This window comes from Rhinopithecus roxellana, chromosome 15 (assembly GCF_007565055.1).
Source record: "Rhinopithecus roxellana isolate Shanxi Qingling chromosome 15, ASM756505v1, whole genome shotgun sequence".
Lineage (NCBI taxonomy): Eukaryota > Metazoa > Chordata > Mammalia > Primates > Cercopithecidae > Rhinopithecus > Rhinopithecus roxellana.
The window spans coordinates 17,327,936-17,344,370 of record NC_044563.1 but is presented as its reverse complement, the minus strand read 5'-3'; the positions used below and the strand labels follow the sequence as shown (position 1 = coordinate 17,344,370).

At 60.9% G+C, this 16,435-nt stretch overlaps 1 protein-coding gene across 18 annotated transcripts in view; it reads right to left on the bottom strand.

Annotated features, from left to right (window-relative positions):
• Nucleotides 1-24: 24 nt before the first annotated feature.
• Nucleotides 25-16,435, bottom strand: part of DGKZ (diacylglycerol kinase zeta) — a 48,757-nt gene continuing 32,346 nt past the window's right edge. For 5 of the 18 annotated variants that reach the window (XM_030917564.1, XM_030917565.1, XM_030917569.1 and 2 more), the window contains exons 2-31: nucleotides 13,103-13,211; nucleotides 12,756-12,851; nucleotides 12,421-12,495; nucleotides 10,956-11,012; nucleotides 10,490-10,558; nucleotides 9,130-9,201; nucleotides 8,912-9,028; nucleotides 8,741-8,812; nucleotides 8,345-8,440; nucleotides 8,007-8,089; nucleotides 7,840-7,900; nucleotides 7,633-7,746; nucleotides 7,416-7,556; nucleotides 6,322-6,400; nucleotides 6,116-6,171; nucleotides 5,906-5,968; nucleotides 5,739-5,812; nucleotides 5,531-5,642; nucleotides 4,949-5,148; nucleotides 4,630-4,730; nucleotides 4,436-4,515; nucleotides 4,184-4,253; nucleotides 4,017-4,057; nucleotides 3,369-3,508; nucleotides 2,345-2,376; nucleotides 2,076-2,119; nucleotides 1,470-1,590; nucleotides 1,344-1,377; nucleotides 1,012-1,111; nucleotides 25-750 (exon numbers count right to left, since the gene is read on the bottom strand). In XM_030917564.1, coding sequence (XP_030773424.1) covers nucleotides 634-750; nucleotides 1,012-1,111; nucleotides 1,344-1,377; nucleotides 1,470-1,590; nucleotides 2,076-2,119; nucleotides 2,345-2,376; nucleotides 3,369-3,508; nucleotides 4,017-4,057; nucleotides 4,184-4,253; nucleotides 4,436-4,515; nucleotides 4,630-4,730; nucleotides 4,949-5,148; nucleotides 5,531-5,642; nucleotides 5,739-5,812; nucleotides 5,906-5,968; nucleotides 6,116-6,171; nucleotides 6,322-6,400; nucleotides 7,416-7,556; nucleotides 7,633-7,746; nucleotides 7,840-7,900; nucleotides 8,007-8,089; nucleotides 8,345-8,440; nucleotides 8,741-8,812; nucleotides 8,912-9,028; nucleotides 9,130-9,201; nucleotides 10,490-10,558; nucleotides 10,956-11,012; nucleotides 12,421-12,495; nucleotides 12,756-12,851; nucleotides 13,103-13,211 — 2,626 coding nt within the window. In that variant the 3' untranslated portion in view covers nucleotides 25-633. Of the gene's footprint in view, nucleotides 751-1,011; nucleotides 1,112-1,343; nucleotides 1,378-1,469; nucleotides 1,688-2,075; nucleotides 2,120-2,344; nucleotides 2,377-3,368; nucleotides 3,509-4,016; nucleotides 4,058-4,183; nucleotides 4,254-4,435; nucleotides 4,516-4,629; nucleotides 4,731-4,948; nucleotides 5,149-5,530; nucleotides 5,643-5,738; nucleotides 5,813-5,905; nucleotides 5,969-6,115; nucleotides 6,172-6,321; nucleotides 6,401-7,415; nucleotides 7,557-7,632; nucleotides 7,747-7,839; nucleotides 7,901-8,006; nucleotides 8,090-8,344; nucleotides 8,441-8,740; nucleotides 8,813-8,911; nucleotides 9,029-9,129; nucleotides 9,202-10,489; nucleotides 10,559-10,955; nucleotides 11,013-12,420; nucleotides 12,499-12,755; nucleotides 12,852-13,102; nucleotides 13,212-13,517; nucleotides 14,262-16,435 lie in introns of all 18 variants that reach the window. The other 13 variants (XM_030917563.1, XM_010371061.2, XM_010371062.2 and 10 more) reach the window with 8 other exon arrangements.

Sequence of the window (16,435 nt, the reverse complement as noted above, 5' to 3'; positions counted from 1 at the left end):
CCTCCGCAAAAGAAGAAAAGCAGAAAAGAAAAAAAATCCACTTTACTGAGTCACACCCAGCTGTAAACATGTCACCGTGAGAGTCCCGCCCCCCACCCCCAGGCCGCACAGTCCGCGATGAAATGACGGGGGAGCGGGGAGGGTCGCCGGAGTGGGTGCCAAGCAGGGCAGGGCGGGCAAGTGCAGCAGGCGCTGAGTTTCCGGGAGGAAGCCCGGGGGAGGTGGGGTGGGGCAAGAGCGGGGGCTGGGGGCCGGGCCGAAGACCAGGGGGCCCAGGAAGCCTCTTTCCGAAGGCCTCCCTCTCTCTCCAGCCCCTCCACTCCTCGGAGGGCATCTGCCGCGGCCAGGGAGCGCCCTGACCCAGAACCCCCGCCCCCCCAAAGGCATGTCCAACCCAGCCGTGTCCTGTTCCCCTGTGAGCCTCCGGGTCCGTCGGGGGCCTCAGGGGGACAGGTGAGGCCCCCAGCTCCTGAATCCAGCCCTAGGTTTGGGCGGCTCCTTAGGGCGTGGCACGGGGCTCTTTCCCTGGGGCCTGGGTCCCCCCGTGGCCGTCCCACTGGAATGTGGCAGTGAGGTGGGCAAGGAGGGCGCTCGTCCCCTGGCCGCATTGTCCCTCCTGCTGCGGGCAGCCCGCTACACAGCCGTCTCCTGGTCCTCCCGCTGGATCATCTGGTAGTGCTGCCGGTTCTCCAGGTAGGCGGCCAGCTCGGTGTCCTGAGCCTTCTCAGCCCGCTGCCGGGGAGTGTCTCCCTGGAGGAAGGGGGAGCTGCGATCAGCAGGGGCCAGAGGCAGGCCTACCCCCTAGCAGGCTGAGAGGCAGGGGCTCTACCTCCCTGTGGCATGGTCGGGAGGGAAGCCTCTCTGCCCACCAGCTCCTCCCCTGCTGGCTCAGGTTTCTCAGGGTCTGGACTGTGTCTTCCCAGGGACAGCCCCTAGCCCCAGCTCCCCTCTAGGACCTTGGGAAAGGTTTGGTTGGTGCCCGCATGGGCTCCCTGCCCGCCGTCTGCTCACCTGCTGGTCTGTCTTCATGAGCGAGGCCCCGGCCTCCACGATGTAGTGGCAGATGGTGCGCTGGCCCAGGGCCGCTGCCTGGTGCAAACAGGTCTCCCCGCTGGGGGAGCAGGGGCTGGCTGTGTACCCCATCCCGGCCCCTGATCCACCCATCTGTCTCCCAAGGGCCATCAGAAAGGGCACGAAGTTCGGGGCTCTGGGGCAATAGGGGTGGCCCAGGGGATGACAGATGTGGCCAGGAAGTTTATGGGCTCTGACCTGACAAAATGGGAGGGGTGGGGAAAAGGGTAGTTTCTGGGGTGACCAGGGTCCTGCACTGCCCAGATACTCACTTTTCCTCCACGGCATCAAGGATCTCTGGGGGGGCTGAAGAAGGGGAGAAGGTGGTCAGAGAGGCCTGACAGCCCCTCTTCCCTCCCACCTTGGCCCCAGGCCCTGGGCTCCATCGCCCGGCTCACCGTGGTCCAGCAGGTAGCGGACCACATCCTTGCTGCCAGTGCTGACTGCATGGTGCAAGAGCGTGCGGCTCTGCTCGTCTCGGTGCATGAGGTCGCCCCCAGCTCGGTGCAGCTCCTGGAGCTGAGGGCAGGAGGCATGGCAGGGCAGGGCCTCCTGGGGCCACCCCTCCTTCCCCCAGCTCACACGCTGGCCCACAGCCGGGTACACCAGCACAGGCCTGAAATGAGTGCGCTCATACATCTTACTCCCGAGTTGCCTCTGTGGGTCTCTCTGGAGCACCAGAGGGGCCTCTCACCCCACAGCCTGTGGGCTCCCTGGCAGCATTGGTGACCAAGCCCTGGAGCAGTGCTTCCTCTGACCTGCTCCTTTCTAAGCACCAGGGACGGGTGGACTGAGCTAGGAAGCCCCGACTAGGAGCCATCTATTGTGGCCTAGACAGGGACAGGGCGAGGTGGAATAGGAGGGTCACTGGAGATCCCACAGAGGGCCAGAGGATGACAGATGACAGCACCTGAGCAGGTCAGCTCTTGGCTCAACCCAGAGGCCTTGCTCCCCAGGACCTGAGAGAGCTGCTGGGGGAAGGAACTGGAGCCTGGAGCTAGTACCTTACAGAAGTCGTTCCTCTTGGCAGCCTCAATCAGCTCTTCACCTGCACGGAACACCGGCCCGTTACTCTGCAGTCGGGGGCCTGGGCTTGGGTTGGTGTTTCAGTGGACAGGACTGTGCCTGCCGGGCATGTGCGCCCAGGGCTGGGTTGGTGTGTGAAGCTCAAAGGCTGTTTGCGTAAGGCTGTGTCTGGGCCCTATCCCCACCCCACTGAGTCTCCTGCCCCCAACCAGGCAGAAAGGAGGGGCCCCAGAAGGAGAGGCCTCACCTTCAGGGGGTGCGGCATCCCCTTGCAGTGACCTGCAACAGAGCACGATGTGCTGTGACCAGCTACGGCACAGGCCAGCTGGTCACCCTCCCCAGCCCCAACTGGGGGCGTCTTCATCCTTTCCACTGTTTATTGAGTGCCTGCTACACACCAAGCACTATTCCGGGTACTGGGGATACAGCAGGGAAACGAGGCAGAGGAAGCCCTTGCCCTCACGGAGCTTACATTCTAGTTCAGGGATGCAAACAAGTCAAATAAATAAGGAGTTCTGAGAGCAGGCGTGCTCTGAAGAATTCAGAACAGGTGGTGTGGCACCCCTGCAGAAGGGGTCCTAGGAGTGACCTCTCCAAGGAGGAAACCGCCAAGCTGAGATTCGAGTGGGATGGGGGTGGGGAAGCTCTGGAAAGATGGGGGAAGAGCTGGAGGCAGTGATGACAAGTCCAGTGGTGGCAAAAACCTGAGGCCTCAACGAACCAAGAGAAGAGAGTGGGGCAGGACTGTGGAGGTGAACGCAGGGAGGGGGCTAGGAGCCCAGTGCAGTGACCGGGGGCCTGGGGAGAACCTGAGTTCAAAGGGATGCTGAGAAAGAAGCTTCTAGGTAGGGGAACGGCCTGGTACGCTCTGCATTTTCAGTTGACCGTGGTGTGGAGATGGGGGTGGGAGGGCACAAACGGCTGCAGGGATATAAGAGCTGAGGGCCAGGGTGTGGCACGGCAGCCCTGGTGCCAGACAGGCTGGTGGCAGTGGGGATTGGGGGGAGTGCTCAGGTGGTGGGGCAGGGGCCGCCAGGACTGGCTGAAGGATGAGGTCCAGGAGAGGCAGAAGTCAGGGAGGAGCCCAGGTGGGCGTGAGGATGCTTCCCTAGGGAACTGCAGGGCTGAAGGTGTCAGGTGGGCTTGGGCCAGGTTCAGGGTGACACCATTTAGTCAACTGGTGGAGGGGCTGGAAGCAGGGATTCCGGAGTCATCAGCTTACAGGTGGGACTGAAAGCCAGGGGCTGGAGGAACAGGACACCAGGACTCACCGGGGCGTGGGTGAGCAGGGTGAGGTGGGGAGAGGGGAAGTTGGGGTTGGGAGGTCAGGCCGGGCCGATGCCCCCAGCAGCTCAGGGTCCAGGATATAAATCTCATCCTGTGCGATCTCAGTCACATAGTTGAGGTGCTCCTGTGGGGGGGAGGTCAGGGCAGGAGGTCAGGGCACCTGACGGTGGGGGCCAAGGGGCAGCAAGGCTGGCAGACCTGCAGAAGCCTCTGCTGTGAGCACAAAAACCGAAAGGAGGTGGCCAGGCAAGGGGCCCTGACTGTCCCTCTCCCACTCCTTCCCATTCCTGATGCCTCCTCCGACTGCCCAGCCTTTACCAGATGAGCTGGCACCTGGCCAGAGTGCCTTTGCTTCTATGTCTCCCTAGATGGCTCTGCGCTTCCAGGCCCTCCTGCCCACCCAGCAAGCCTTTGCTAGGTACCCGGCTGCCTTTCTGGCTGGCACCACACTGTACTCTCCAGTGTGGAGGGCAGGGCCGCAACCCAGTCTGTGCACACACAAGTGTTAAAGCCCTCAGAGGCATGAGGACAGAGGTGAGCCCATCAAGGGAGCTAACAGGGAAGGCATCCCAGGAGAGGTGACCCTGGGGCCCGGAACCAGCTGTGGCTGGAGCAGGCCTGCAATCGCTCACCTGGGCTCGGTCGATCCTGTAGAAGCGGCTGGCAGTGGTGGCTGTGGGAGAGAGGGCAGCTGAGGATCAGGGAGTGCCATGTCCAGGCCCAGGTCCTCTGCTGCCCCCACCTGGGTTCCCCTAGGGAGGGGACAGGAAACAGCCTGGCACTCTGGGAGTAGACTCACCGTCCAAGAAGCACCACTTGGGGGACAGTTTCTGGCATGTCGGGGACGTGGCTCCAGCACCATCGGGCTCCTGTTGAGAGAAGAAAAGGCCAGGCTGGGATAGAGTGGGGGCCAGGGAGGGAAGGGAACTTGGAGTAGGGGTAACCAGCACAGAGGAGGCTCTGCAGGGCGAGCTCGCTGCGGGAGGAAGAGGCATGTCTTCACTTCTCGCCACCCTCTTGGTGGGCACCTGGGGAAGCCCCCACCCCTTACCTGCTGCAGTCTCTCGATGTGGGCGCGGCAGAGCTCTAGGTCACTGTCTCCTGGGACCACCACAGTGCCCAGTGGCACGGCTGGAGGACAGAGCACCTGTCAGCAGCTGGCTGCATCCCATAGCCCTGCCCAAGGGGGCCCCGGCTGCCTCAGCCCCTCCTGGCCACCCTGCCAGACCACCCCACCGCACTCACAGGCCTCCTTGAGCTGCTCCTTGTCGTAGTGCAAGGCCTCGTAGTCGTGCATGCTGACGCGACTCACCTGGATGCGCAGCTGCTCAGGCACCGGCTGCTGGCTGTCGGGCAGGGCCGGCAAGCGGGGGCTCAGCAAGGGCCCTGCCTCGGTGCCACCCTCGGCCTGGCACCAAACCAAGTGCCGAGAGAAGGTCCCGCCCCACTCCAACACCCCTAGGGCAGAGGGACAGTCAGCCCCTTTTACAGATGGGGAAACCAAGGCCCAGAGAGGGCAGGCTCTGGCCTCGGCGCCCAGGGCACGTGGCGGGGTGGGACGTACTCGCTGTGCAGGGGGGCGGCGCTCCGCCGCTTGGCTTTCTGCACCATGGTGGCCTGGTTGCGCAGGGTGATGCGGATGCGTGAGGCTGCAAGCTTGCAGGGCTCGCCGTCCACCTGCACCGGGATGGCCTTGGACGTGGTGAGCACCACCTCACGGCACTGTGTCAGCCGCTCGCCATGCCCGCCCACCTGCAGCGCAGCCTGTGGACACAGGAAGCTCGGGTCAGATGGCACCAGGGCTGGGGGTGGCGGGCCCCAGGCTCTGCTCCTTCTGAAGCAGAAGCTCTAGCCAGAGAACAAAGGTGAGAGTGACCCCTGGTCAGAGGGCAGAGGGGAGGGCAAGACCCCAGGTGAGGAGGGGAGGGGGCAGAGGCAATGAGGGTGACTCCTCAGTTAGAGTGGGGAGCGAAGGTACCCCGAGGCATAGCGAGGAGAGGGGGTGGGTGCCGCTCTCGAGCCAGAGGAACGAGACGAAGGAAGGTGAGGATGAACTGGGCCGCCGTGGCCCATGGAGGCGAGTGTGGATGACCCCTTCCACCTTTGCGCTGCACTCCCAGGCATCATGGGCCCAGCAGCCACTCACCAAGGACGTCATGGTGAAGCCAATGACCTCGAGGTAGCCGTCGTCATGCCGCTGGGGCTCAAAGTCGTGGTGCTCCCCAGGGTGGCCCCAGGGCATGGTGCCTGCACAGTACCTGCATGGGCGGGCGATGACACGGGCCTCACAACACAGTCTCTACAGGAGAGGCCAGCAGGGCCCCATTCCCCCACCCCAGGAGGCCCCTCCTCACCTGGGGATGTTCAGGAAAACAACACACTGGGGTTTCAGGTCCTGGATCTTAGGAGTCAAGTCTGTTCCATCACACTAGAGGCGGGCGGGGAGGGTGTTGAGGTGCATATGCCAGGTGGCCTCCCTCCCTTCCGACCCGCCTACCCGTGGCAGCCTGGCCCCACTCACCACCACTCGGATGTGCTTGGCCAGGTCCTTGGAGCTGCCCATCAGGAAGTCAGAGAAGGCTGTCTGTGGGAGACAGAGAGCGTCACCATCTGCTGACAGAGATCTTTCCTTACCAGCACCGGTAGGGCTCCTGGGGCCTGGTGGACACAGGTGGGCAGGGGCTCGGGTGGTAGAAGAGGTGGGCACAGGCGGGGGTGCAGACCCACTCACCCCAGCGTAGAACATCTTATTCCGAAAGCGGCTGTTGAATTTCTCTGGGTTGGCCTCTGGGTGGAGACAAGCAAGGGGGCCAGTGAGTCACCCCAGCCTGCCCAGGTGGGGGTGGGGGAGGGCTGGGATGGATGCCTTCACTGGCAGGAGCAGGGTCTGACCCTCCTGTGCCCACCCTGCCCTGGCCTCAGTGGGAGGCTGCCAACCTCGAGACTCGTGGAACTCCAGGGTGACATGGGCGTCAAAGCCCAGGCTGAAGTAGTTGTTGAAGACATCCAGGGGCAACTGGAAAAAGGTCAAGGGACCAAAATGAGGGCTGGGCCTCACATATGTCCCCACTCCAGGGGCCTTGTGTGGACGAGCCAGCTCAGCCCATCTGTTCACAGGCCTTCCCTGGTCAGCAGTGTCTGCCAGAGCTCAGCCCAGCTCACCCGCCGTCAGGCGCAGCCCTACTCTGCCTGGTGGCTCCTGGGGGATTTCCCTGCATGCCTGGCAGCATCTCTTCCCTGTCAGCTCCCCTAACACTTCTTCCTGACATGCCATGTGGAACACGACAGTGGAGCTTGGTTTTGCTCACTACTGAGAGTAATGCCTGGCAGGTAGCACGCGCTCAGCGCATGTTTGTGGAATAAAGCAGCATCTTCTGGCCAGGCGTGGTGGCTCATGCCTGTAATCCCAGCACTTTGGGAGGCCGAGGCAGATGGATCACCTGAGGTCAGGAGTTCAAAACCAGCCTGACCAACATGGTGAGACCCCCATCTCTACTAAAAATACAAAAATTAGCCAGGTGTGGTGGCAGGTGCCTGTAGTCCTAGATACTCAGGAGGCTGACGCAGGAGAATAGCTTGAGCCTGGGAGGTGGAGGTTGCAGTGAGCCAAGACTACACCACTGCACTCCAGCCTGAGTGACATTGAGACTCTGTCTCAAAAAAAAAAAAAAAAAGAAAAAGAAAAAAAAATTAGCCAGGTGTGTTGGCACATGCCTGTAAATCCCAGCTACTCAGGAGGCTGAGACAGGAGAATTGCTTGAACCTGGGAGGCAGAGGTTGCAGTGAGCTGAGACTGCACCACTGCACTCTAGCCTGGGCGACAGAGCAAGACTCAGCCTCAAAAAAAAAAAAAAAAAAAAAAAACCGGTATCTTGTGAGGCAAGTACTATTATTCCCATTGTACAAGGAAGAAGTGGAAACTGGAGAAATGAAGAGATGTGCCCAAGATCCCAGAACCAGCAAGTGGGAAAGTGGGACCCAGTCCCCAGTGGCCCGCCCTGCCCTGCCCCGCCCCACCCTGGCCAACTTACCCGGTCGGTGGCGCCTTCATCTCGGTCCTCAGGCCCTGCCTCGGGGTTGGGCTCGGCGTGGAGGTCCCAGCGGTCCAGCTGTACCACGTTCCCCTCCTCCACGTGGGAGAGGATCTTGGACACAGGCTCATCTGTGTAGCCCTGGGGGAGGAGGCAGGGACTGAGCCCTCTGTGGCTGGAGAGGCCCCAGCTGCACCCCCCTCCTATGGGTGCTTACCCCACCCCAGTTGAGGGTTCGGGCCAAGTCGTTGCCAGTACCCAGGGGCAGGATGGCAACAGGGGGCGGCGGCTTCAGGCGTAGCTGGTCCAGGGTGGAGAGGATCCAGCCCACCTGGGGGAGGGAGAGCAGAGGCAGGTCAGGCCCACAGGGATCCCGGCTTCAGGCCCAGCCCTGGTGCTCGGCTGGCCCATGCAGGGAGCTCACCGTGCCGTCGCCCCCGCACGCCAGGATCCGCAGGTTGTGCACTTTGCGGTACATCTCCAGCCTGGGCTCACAGGAAGATGGCAGTGGGGTCAGGGGATGTGTGCTGTACCCCAGGAGTGAGGCAAGTTTCCCCCCATGTCCCCCACAAAACCTTGGCAAGTACTTACGCCTCCTTGGGACCTCCCTGGCTCAGGTCGAAGACTTGTCGGGGATTGAGATACCAGAGGAAAGACTGGATGATCTTTGCACCCTGGATGGGATGAGAGCCGAGAGACAGTCAGGCAGTGGTGGGATGAAGTGGGAGAAGCACAGGGAGAGGGGTGTGACTGTGGGAACCAGGGCCAATAAGGGGTGAGGGGTGGAGAAAGGACAGGATTTTCTCAGTATCCCTGGGAAAGAGGGATTGGGGCAGAAGCCAGAACGGGCTCTGGGAATAGCTGCTGGCAGACAGGCTGGACCCCAATCCCCGCCCGAGCCCTCAACTGAGAGGCAAGGCCACGTTTACCTGGTTGCCCCCACTCTTGGGGTTCACAAATACCAGCAGGGGCTTCATGAGGGGGGAGGGGGTGGGTCTGATGATGAAGGGTCTCCAGCGGCTCTCCTGGGAGACAAGGCGAGAGCCTGTAAGCTCCTTCCTGTCCAGGACGCCCTACCATCATCCTTAGCAGGCCCCCTGGGTGACTCTGTCCCCCCTTGTGTACCCTCATGTACCACCTCTGGGCCAGATCTTACCAGGCCACAGAGCAGAAACTGGCATCTAATCCTGCCCTCCTCAGAGGCCCCAGAGCCCACACGGACCCCTGCCAGCTGGCAGCATTAGCCGGGGGTGGAAGGTCTGTACCCTGAGCCACAGACCCCTCTCTCCGGCTCCCCTGCAGCCTCTGCCCAGCCTGGGACTGACCTCAGGCCCTTTCTTGCTGGACTTCCTCTTGAAGGATGCCCTCTTCTTCTTCTTGCTTGCTTTCAGGGTATTCTGCAAGGGAAGCAGGGGCGTTGGTGACAAGGTGGGCAGGCTGGGGTGGCTGGCAGACTCAAGTGCGTGGGGGGCATCAAGGATGCAGGAAGTACTCACCTGGGGCCTCCGTGCGCGGAGGATCCAGGTGGGCGGGATGACCACGGCCGCGTGGACCCCCAGAGAGCACGGCTCCTCAATCTGCTGCAGCATGAAGCAGGAGACCTTGCTGTGGTACTGAGGAGAGTGAGGGGTGGGACTCAGCGGGACTGTGTTCGGACTGGGGACCCAAACCCAGCAGTGCAGGGCGTGGCCCTGGGGGCAGGGGCAGCACTCACTGCCTGCTTGCACCACGAGCAGCTGATGGCCACAATCTCCTTGCTGTGGAAGGTGAACTTCTGCTGGAATCCCTGAGGGTAGACAGGACAGATGGGCACCAGGGCAGGCCTGGAGCAGCAGACCCAGTCCCTCTCCTGCTGCCAACCTCTATCCACCCAGACACAGGGCCTCGCTATGTTCCCAGGGTGGTCTCAAACTCCCAGGCTTAAGCAATCTGCCTCAGCCTCCCAAGTAACTGGGAACAACAGGCATGTGCCACCATGCCCAGCTTTGAACGCATTTTTTGTTTTTGTTTTGAGATGGAGTTTCGCTCGTTGCCCAGGCTGGAGTGCAGTGGCATGATCTCAGCTCACTACGACCTCCACCTTCCAGGTTCAAGCGATTGCCTCATCCCAGCCTCCTGGGTGGCTGGGATTACAGGCGCCCACCACTATGCCCGGCTAATTTTTTCTATTTTTAGTAGAGATGGGGTTTCACCACGTTGGCGAGGCTGGTCTTGAATCTCCATCACCTCAGGTGATCCTCCCGCCTCAGCCTCCCAAAGTGCTGGGATTACAGGCGTGAGCCACCATGCCCAGTCTGAACACATTTTTTAAAATAAAAAATATACACATATAAAATAAGCCTGAAGAGCAGGACTGCTTAGCCAGGGCCCCCTGACTGACTGAAGTTACCTGCACAGCACCGTGTGCATACTGCAGGCTAACTCCTGCCTCACTCCGATTTTCCCTCCTTCCTACCCCCGAGGCCTGACCAGGCCCCCATGTGCTCTTAAAGAAATGTACTGCTGCTTCCGAGTACCTATCACATTCATTCCCTGTTCATCCCACAGGCTGTTATGAAAGGCCTGTAGTGGGCCAGGCGCTGAGAATCAGTGAAGTGAGCCTCTCCATCTTTGAGAGCCTGCACTTACTGAGGGAGGTGGGCAAGAAGCAAACAAGTAAGTAAACCAAACAACTGTGGACTGTGTTAGGCGGTCACCTGGAAAGCCTGGCTTCAAGCCACACTGTCCTCAGGAGGGTGGGAAACCGCTGCCCAGCTTGGCGCTTGGCACACAAGTATCCACCGAGTCACCGAATGAGTAAGTCTATATGATTCTCCAAATGGCCACTTGCAGCTTCAAAGCAGGCCAGGCGTGCCATGTCGGAAGAAAACTTTCCTCCCTGCTCTCCTGCTAAGCCCAGAGACCAAGAGCAGGCCAGGGTGCTTGGGGACTGAAGGCACTGCAGCCAGGCTGAGAGTCAGCCCTGGACTCTGCATGCCAGGGTGCGATCAGTGATGGGCAGGCCACGTTGGCCACACAGCCTGGGCTCAGGCCCACAGGTGCAGGTGGTGATTTCCTCAGGCAGGGCCTCTTACCTTCCCACAGTGCCGACACTTGCCGTCCTGGCGTCGTCTGTGTACCCAGTGGTGCCGTACAAAGGTTGGCTGGGGGAGAAGTGGAAAAATTTCACCAGGTGAGGGGTGGGTGGGGGCACAGCCCTGAGGATGGCCCACGTGGCTCAATGCATCAAAGGTGGGGGCTGCAGGAAGCTCTCTGCAGTCCTGCGCATGAGTGGAGGAGGGGCTGAAGACTCTCTTCATGGCCCAGGGGAGGCTCAGAGTCAAAGGAGAGCCGGAGAAGGCTGGGAAGCACCAAGAGGCACAAGCTGTGCCACCCCTTCCGCAGGCAGCGCTAGTTAGGCCTCTGCATGGCAGAACTCAGACCTCAGAGAGCAGCAGCCTAGAGGGAGCCGAGCCCCCTGGTGGCACTCCGGAGGCACTGCACAGAGGCCCATGCCAGAATCTTAGGGTGGCCCTGTCCCCGAGCACCCTGGACACTTACCTCGCGCACGTTCCTGGAGCCTGATTCACGGAAGGACGGCTTACAGCGGAAATTTATCTGTGAAACACAGCAGTGACCACCAAAATGTCAGAACCTTCCTTCGGGGTCAGGTATATAGTCACTTCCTCCAGGACAACCCAGAGTCATCCTCAAAAGGCGGGGATACCCCCATATCATCCCGAGAGTCCTTGAAACACGAGACACCTCCTGTGAGAAGCCCTCCTGCCTCTCTGCCTCCTCCTCACTAGCCAGAGGGATCTTTCCTTCTTCCACCCAGTGCCCGGGATGAGGGGAGGTTGGGAGCTTCGGGTTCATGGGACCGTGTTTGCTCATCGTTCTTTTTTTTTGAGACAGTCTCACTCTGCCGCCCAGGCTGGAGTGCAGTGGTGCAATCTCAGCTCACTGCAACCTACACCTCTCGAGTAGCTGGGATTACAGGTGTACGCCACCATGCCTGGCTACTTTTTGTAATTTTTAGTAGAGACGGGGTTTCACCATGTTGGCCAGGCTGGTCTCAAACTCCTGACCTCAGGGTGATCCACCTACCTCGGCCTCCCAAAGTGCTGGGATTACGGGCGTGAGCCACTGTGCTCGGCCGCATCCTTTTCTTCCTTGCCCTCTGGCACTCACGACCTAGGCACATGCAGCCAGCCTGGTTCTCGCATGCAGACTTGAGCTGCCTGGCCCCTGGAGACCTTTAGCTAATCTCTGGAACCCTAGCTCGATTTCCACCTTAGATGATGAGTGTACAGTGCTTGGGGCTGCATTTCTATTTCCTTTCCCATAACTGTCCCTACTTCAGCCTTATTAGAGGTATAAGGAAGTCTCACTTTACAATTCAGGGGCTGGGGACAGCAGCCCGTGTGAGCCTGCCTGAGCCACTCCTAGTCTTACAGTCTCTCTTGTATGCTGGCCTGGGTTTCTGCAGGCTGGGGAGCCCTGGCCCTCCACGCGAACCCTTCTGCCCCTGGCCTTGACCCGCCTGTCCAGTGTTGCCTCTACTTCCCTCTAGAAGCACAGTGCCCAGACATGCCCCCAGATGCAAATGCACAGTGGACAATGGCCCTTGGGGAAAGGTCTCCATAGAGGCGGGGTGTAGGGGATCCCCCCAGCCACAGCTGAGTTATGAAGCTTCAATGAAGCAAATCAATGGCCTCTTCTAAGCGCTAGTTTGTACATGGGAAATGGTACAAGGGCCACCATTCGTCAATTCATTCCATTGAGTGATATTCAACGAACCCACTAGCTGCCAGGTTTGTTCCAGGCAGTGGGGATACAGCAGCTAATCAGTGAGCAGCCAGGATTCGAACGCAGTCATTTGGCTCCAGGGTCCTTGACTCTTCACCCCCGAGGGCTGGGTCGCTCCTGGCAGGCCATGTTTGTATAATGTGTGGGTGTGTGGGTGTGCTGAAAGGGCCTCAGCACCCAAAGGGCAGGGGCGGGCAAAGCTGAGCTACCCACCCACCTTCTCCAGCTGCTCGATGCAGGGCGTGTGCACCACAATCTTGCAGGCTGCACACTTTCTTCGAGACACTGACTTCTGCTGCAGGACAGGAAAGAGAGAGCCCCTGAGGCACCAGGTAAGTCTATCTTGGAGGCTGCCTGCCTCAGCACAGCTGCCCTCTGTGTGCACTGGGAAGCCCCAGTCCTGGCGTCCAGACAAAGCCCCTGCACCCCTCACCATCCTGGGGCGACCCACAGCAGGGGTGCTAGGGAGCGGGCTTGATCCCACCTTCCCGGAAAAAGGCAGCGGCTGTTGGCTCCACCACCAGGGGGCAGCGTGCCCCAGCAAGCACTCACCAGCATCCTGGCTACACAGTACTGCTCCCCAACGTAGCAGAAATCCCCCGACACGTTGGTCTCGAACCAGATGTGCTCCCCATATGTCGCTGACTCCTAGCCATGGGATGGGCTTACTCAGCACATGCTGGCCGCCCAGCCCTCCCTCCCATCAGCCCCTGCCCACCCGCCCTCTCCCAAGACAAACCCGCTCCAGTGCCCTGATCAGCCCTGCTCTGTTCCGTCTGCCCCACTGTCCCAACCCTTCCAGGCTTGGCTCTCCCAGCTGCCTGGAGTGCCTCCACTCTCCAACTGCACCTTGGCCAAGAGCCAGCGGGGCTGGGACCCATGGGTGTTCAGGCACTCACGCTCCAGTCCACTGTGCTCCGGATCTGCCGCTCTGACTCGCTGCACGGGGCCCCAGGGGTGGGCGGAGGCGGGGCCAGGTGCTGGAGGCCCGACTTGGTGATGGCTTTCCTACGGAGGAGAAGACAGCTGAGGAGGCGGCTGAGCACTTGCTGACCCTACTTCCTCCCACCTCCTGGGGCCTCTGCCCTCTCCATGACCTCGGCAACAGGGAGGGCGGAGGAGCCTCCCAGCAGCCCCAGAGACTAAGAGGCTCCCTGCAGGAGACATGGCCTTTTGGGGTACGCTGGCTTCAAAGCATTGCCCAGAGTGTTCCCAAGTGGGGAACCCTCACCCAGGCAGAGCTTCAAGGCCCTTGCCCAGGCCAGACCCACAGGAGGTCACACCACTCGCCCTGCTGGCCACAGCTATACCTACGCGAGCAGGGCGCTCCAGGCCTGGGGTCCCGCCGCCTTGCGCCGTAGGGCTACCTGGCGCCTGCGGGACAGTGGGCGCACATGGGTGGGCAGCACGGTGCTGGCGGTGGTGCCTGACGCTCTTCGGCCCCCAGGGCCAGGGTGCTGGCCTGAGGGCCGCCGCTGGCTGAGGCGCCGATAGTAGCCGTGCAGGCCCCAGAGAGCGTGGTCATACACGGCATCCGCAGGGAGCAGGTGGGAGGAAGCTCGGCGCAGGTAGTGGGGCAGGGGCGACAGCGGCCTGGCGCCCTGGGGTGGGGATGGCCCTGGTGTCTTGGTGCCTGGCTGGACGGCGCTCCACGCCCCGGCTGCCACATCCTCCTGGACACCCTTCTCCTCCTCATTCATGCCCACAAGCCCGGTCAACAGCAGGGGTGCGCCAAGAAGTTGGGCCCCCACAGTGGTAGGCTGTGGAGTGGGCACCTTATCCACGATGAAGCGGGGGTTGCAGGAAGGGGGCACAGTGCTGGAGCGCCGGCGGCTGGAACCCCGGGCCCTCACCCCGCAGCTCAGGAGGCAGCCCTGGAGCTGGGCGCTGGAGCGGCGCCGCTGTGCCAGTGAGGAGGAGGCCTGCCCAGCAGGGGAGCGACGCCGGGCCTTGCCTGTGGGCAGCCCCACACTGCTGGGCCGCCGCTTCCCCTCTCCAGGGCCTGGCACCTTCCACTGGAAATGTCTCCTAAAGAAAGTCTCCATGGCAGGCAGGTAGCTGTTGGGCACAGAGACCAGGGACATCAGGAGCTGGACCAGGCCATGGTCTATCCTGCATCTGGGAGCCCATTCACAGCCTCTGCCCCATGAGGAGGGAAGCACCCCCGAGGGAGGCAGGGGTCACTGCAGCCTCTGACCTCCATGTGAGGGTCCCAAGGGTGTCAGGGGAGCCCAAGTTTATAGCTGTTGGGGCACTGATGCTCTCCCCCGATGCACCCTAGGGAGCCCTGGAGTTGTAGGTAGGTGGGTGCTTCAGGCTACCCCTTCTTCCCCCATCCAGGCACCAGAATCCACAGAGCCCTGGGCCTAAAGGCCTCCACCTGCCCCACCGGAAGCTGATGGAAAAGAAAACAAAAAGAAAATGGGGAGTCGGTCTGTCTGGATGGACGGTGGGGCCCAGGGCAGGGCTTCCTACTCGCTGGGTCTTTGTTTTGCCACCAACATGGGGGAGCAGGTTAGGTGTCTCCCCCGGGACATGGCACAAACCAAGCTATAACAAAATGAGGCTCTCTGCAAAGGAACTCAGTCCTGACAGGACCCCCAGAGTCTCTTGGCCCCGAGCCTCGGGGTCAGGCTGAAGGTGACTCCTGGAAATGGAGAGGGTCTAATGTGTAGCTCAGGGGAGACTAGGTCTCAGGGAACTGCAGAGTCGCTGTCTAGCTCACCCCGGGGAGGGGCTGCTCAGTCTTCCTTCACCCAGGGGGCTGTGACAATAGGCTTGGGCCAAAAGCAAAGCCTTCTGGATTCTGGGTGTGTGCGTGCCTGTATGTCTGAGGCACTGATGGTAAGAACTTTCTGGTGCTCAACTGCTCTGTCTCACCTTTCTGAAGGGACAAAGTATGGATACCCCAGGGTGAAGCTGGGTGATGCTGGGAAACCATTCTGATTCTGCTGCTGAGGGAGCCTGTGACTGGACATTCTTCTGCGGCCCTGATGCTGGATGCTTGGATACTCACAATTTCAAATGCTGCAGGGAGGCAGGAGCTGTGGGCATCATCCTAGCTCCCACCTGGACCTGGTCTCCCCGGACCCATCCTGAACTCATGCTCTGCTCCCTCTGCCAGCTCACCTCCGCCCTGCCTACCCTTCTTCACAGCCAGCATCGAGCTCCTGTGCCCTCACCTCTCCTAACATTAGGGGAAGGGCAGCCTGCCTGGCATGGATCAGGGTGGCAATGCCTCCAGGTACCTGAGGCTACCTGTGCCCCACAGCAGGTGATCTCCTGGGCCCTGGTCCTCGTCCTGGTCCTGGGGAGAGACTGGTGGGGGATGCATCCTAGCCCTGGGCAATCACAGAGGTCAAGGTCACAGCCCTGGGACAGTGCTGCCTGGGGCTGACAGAAGCCCTGTGGTCCCCTGAAGGCTGGCATGAGTTAGGCATGGTGGGTGATGCCCTGGATGCACCGTGGACAGGAGGGAGGATGAAGGCAGAGATGATGGGTTGGAGGAGTCAGGCCCAGGCCACACGTCTAGCACCTTCTCCTTCCATATACCACACTCTGATTTGCTACTGCCCTGCAGGTCTTGAGCAGCTTCAGGCCAGGTGCAGGGGTGTTGAGGGAAGAGACGGACACGGTGGAGGTGCCTAGGGAAGCAGAGTTCTGCACGGCTCAGCTCTTGGTCTTTGCCTATTGGAGTCTGCAGCTGCCTCAGATGACAGGGAGGTCAGGGCAGTGCTCTTATGACCCCAAATGTGCCCCATTCAGAGCAGACCGCCTGGGCAGGAGGGAGCTGCAAGGGCAGGAAGGCAGGCATGGGCGGAGAGCGCTGGGCCTCCCCCAAAATCACCAGTGTCACGGCTGCCATTTACTGAGCCCCTATGTGTCAGGCACTGTGCTAAGCCCCTGGCAAACACTGAGATCATTTCATCAACCGTAACCCCAATGAATAGGTACTGCATCACACTGTTCCTGATGAGGAAGTTGACGCAGAGGTGGCCTGCCTAGGGTCCCCGGCCAGTCAGCGTGGAGCCAGTGCTGGAGCCCAAGTCTACCTAATGGCAAAGCCTGCGCCCCAGAAATGGGGTGGGTTGCAGGGTCCTTCCTCCTGGAACATGAGGCTGGGATGGGGTAGGAAAGGGAACCAGGTAGGGAATAATAACGAACGCCTGCTATGTGACAGGCCCTGGGCTAAGTACTTTATCATCTCATGTGATCCTCACCACAGCCCCGGG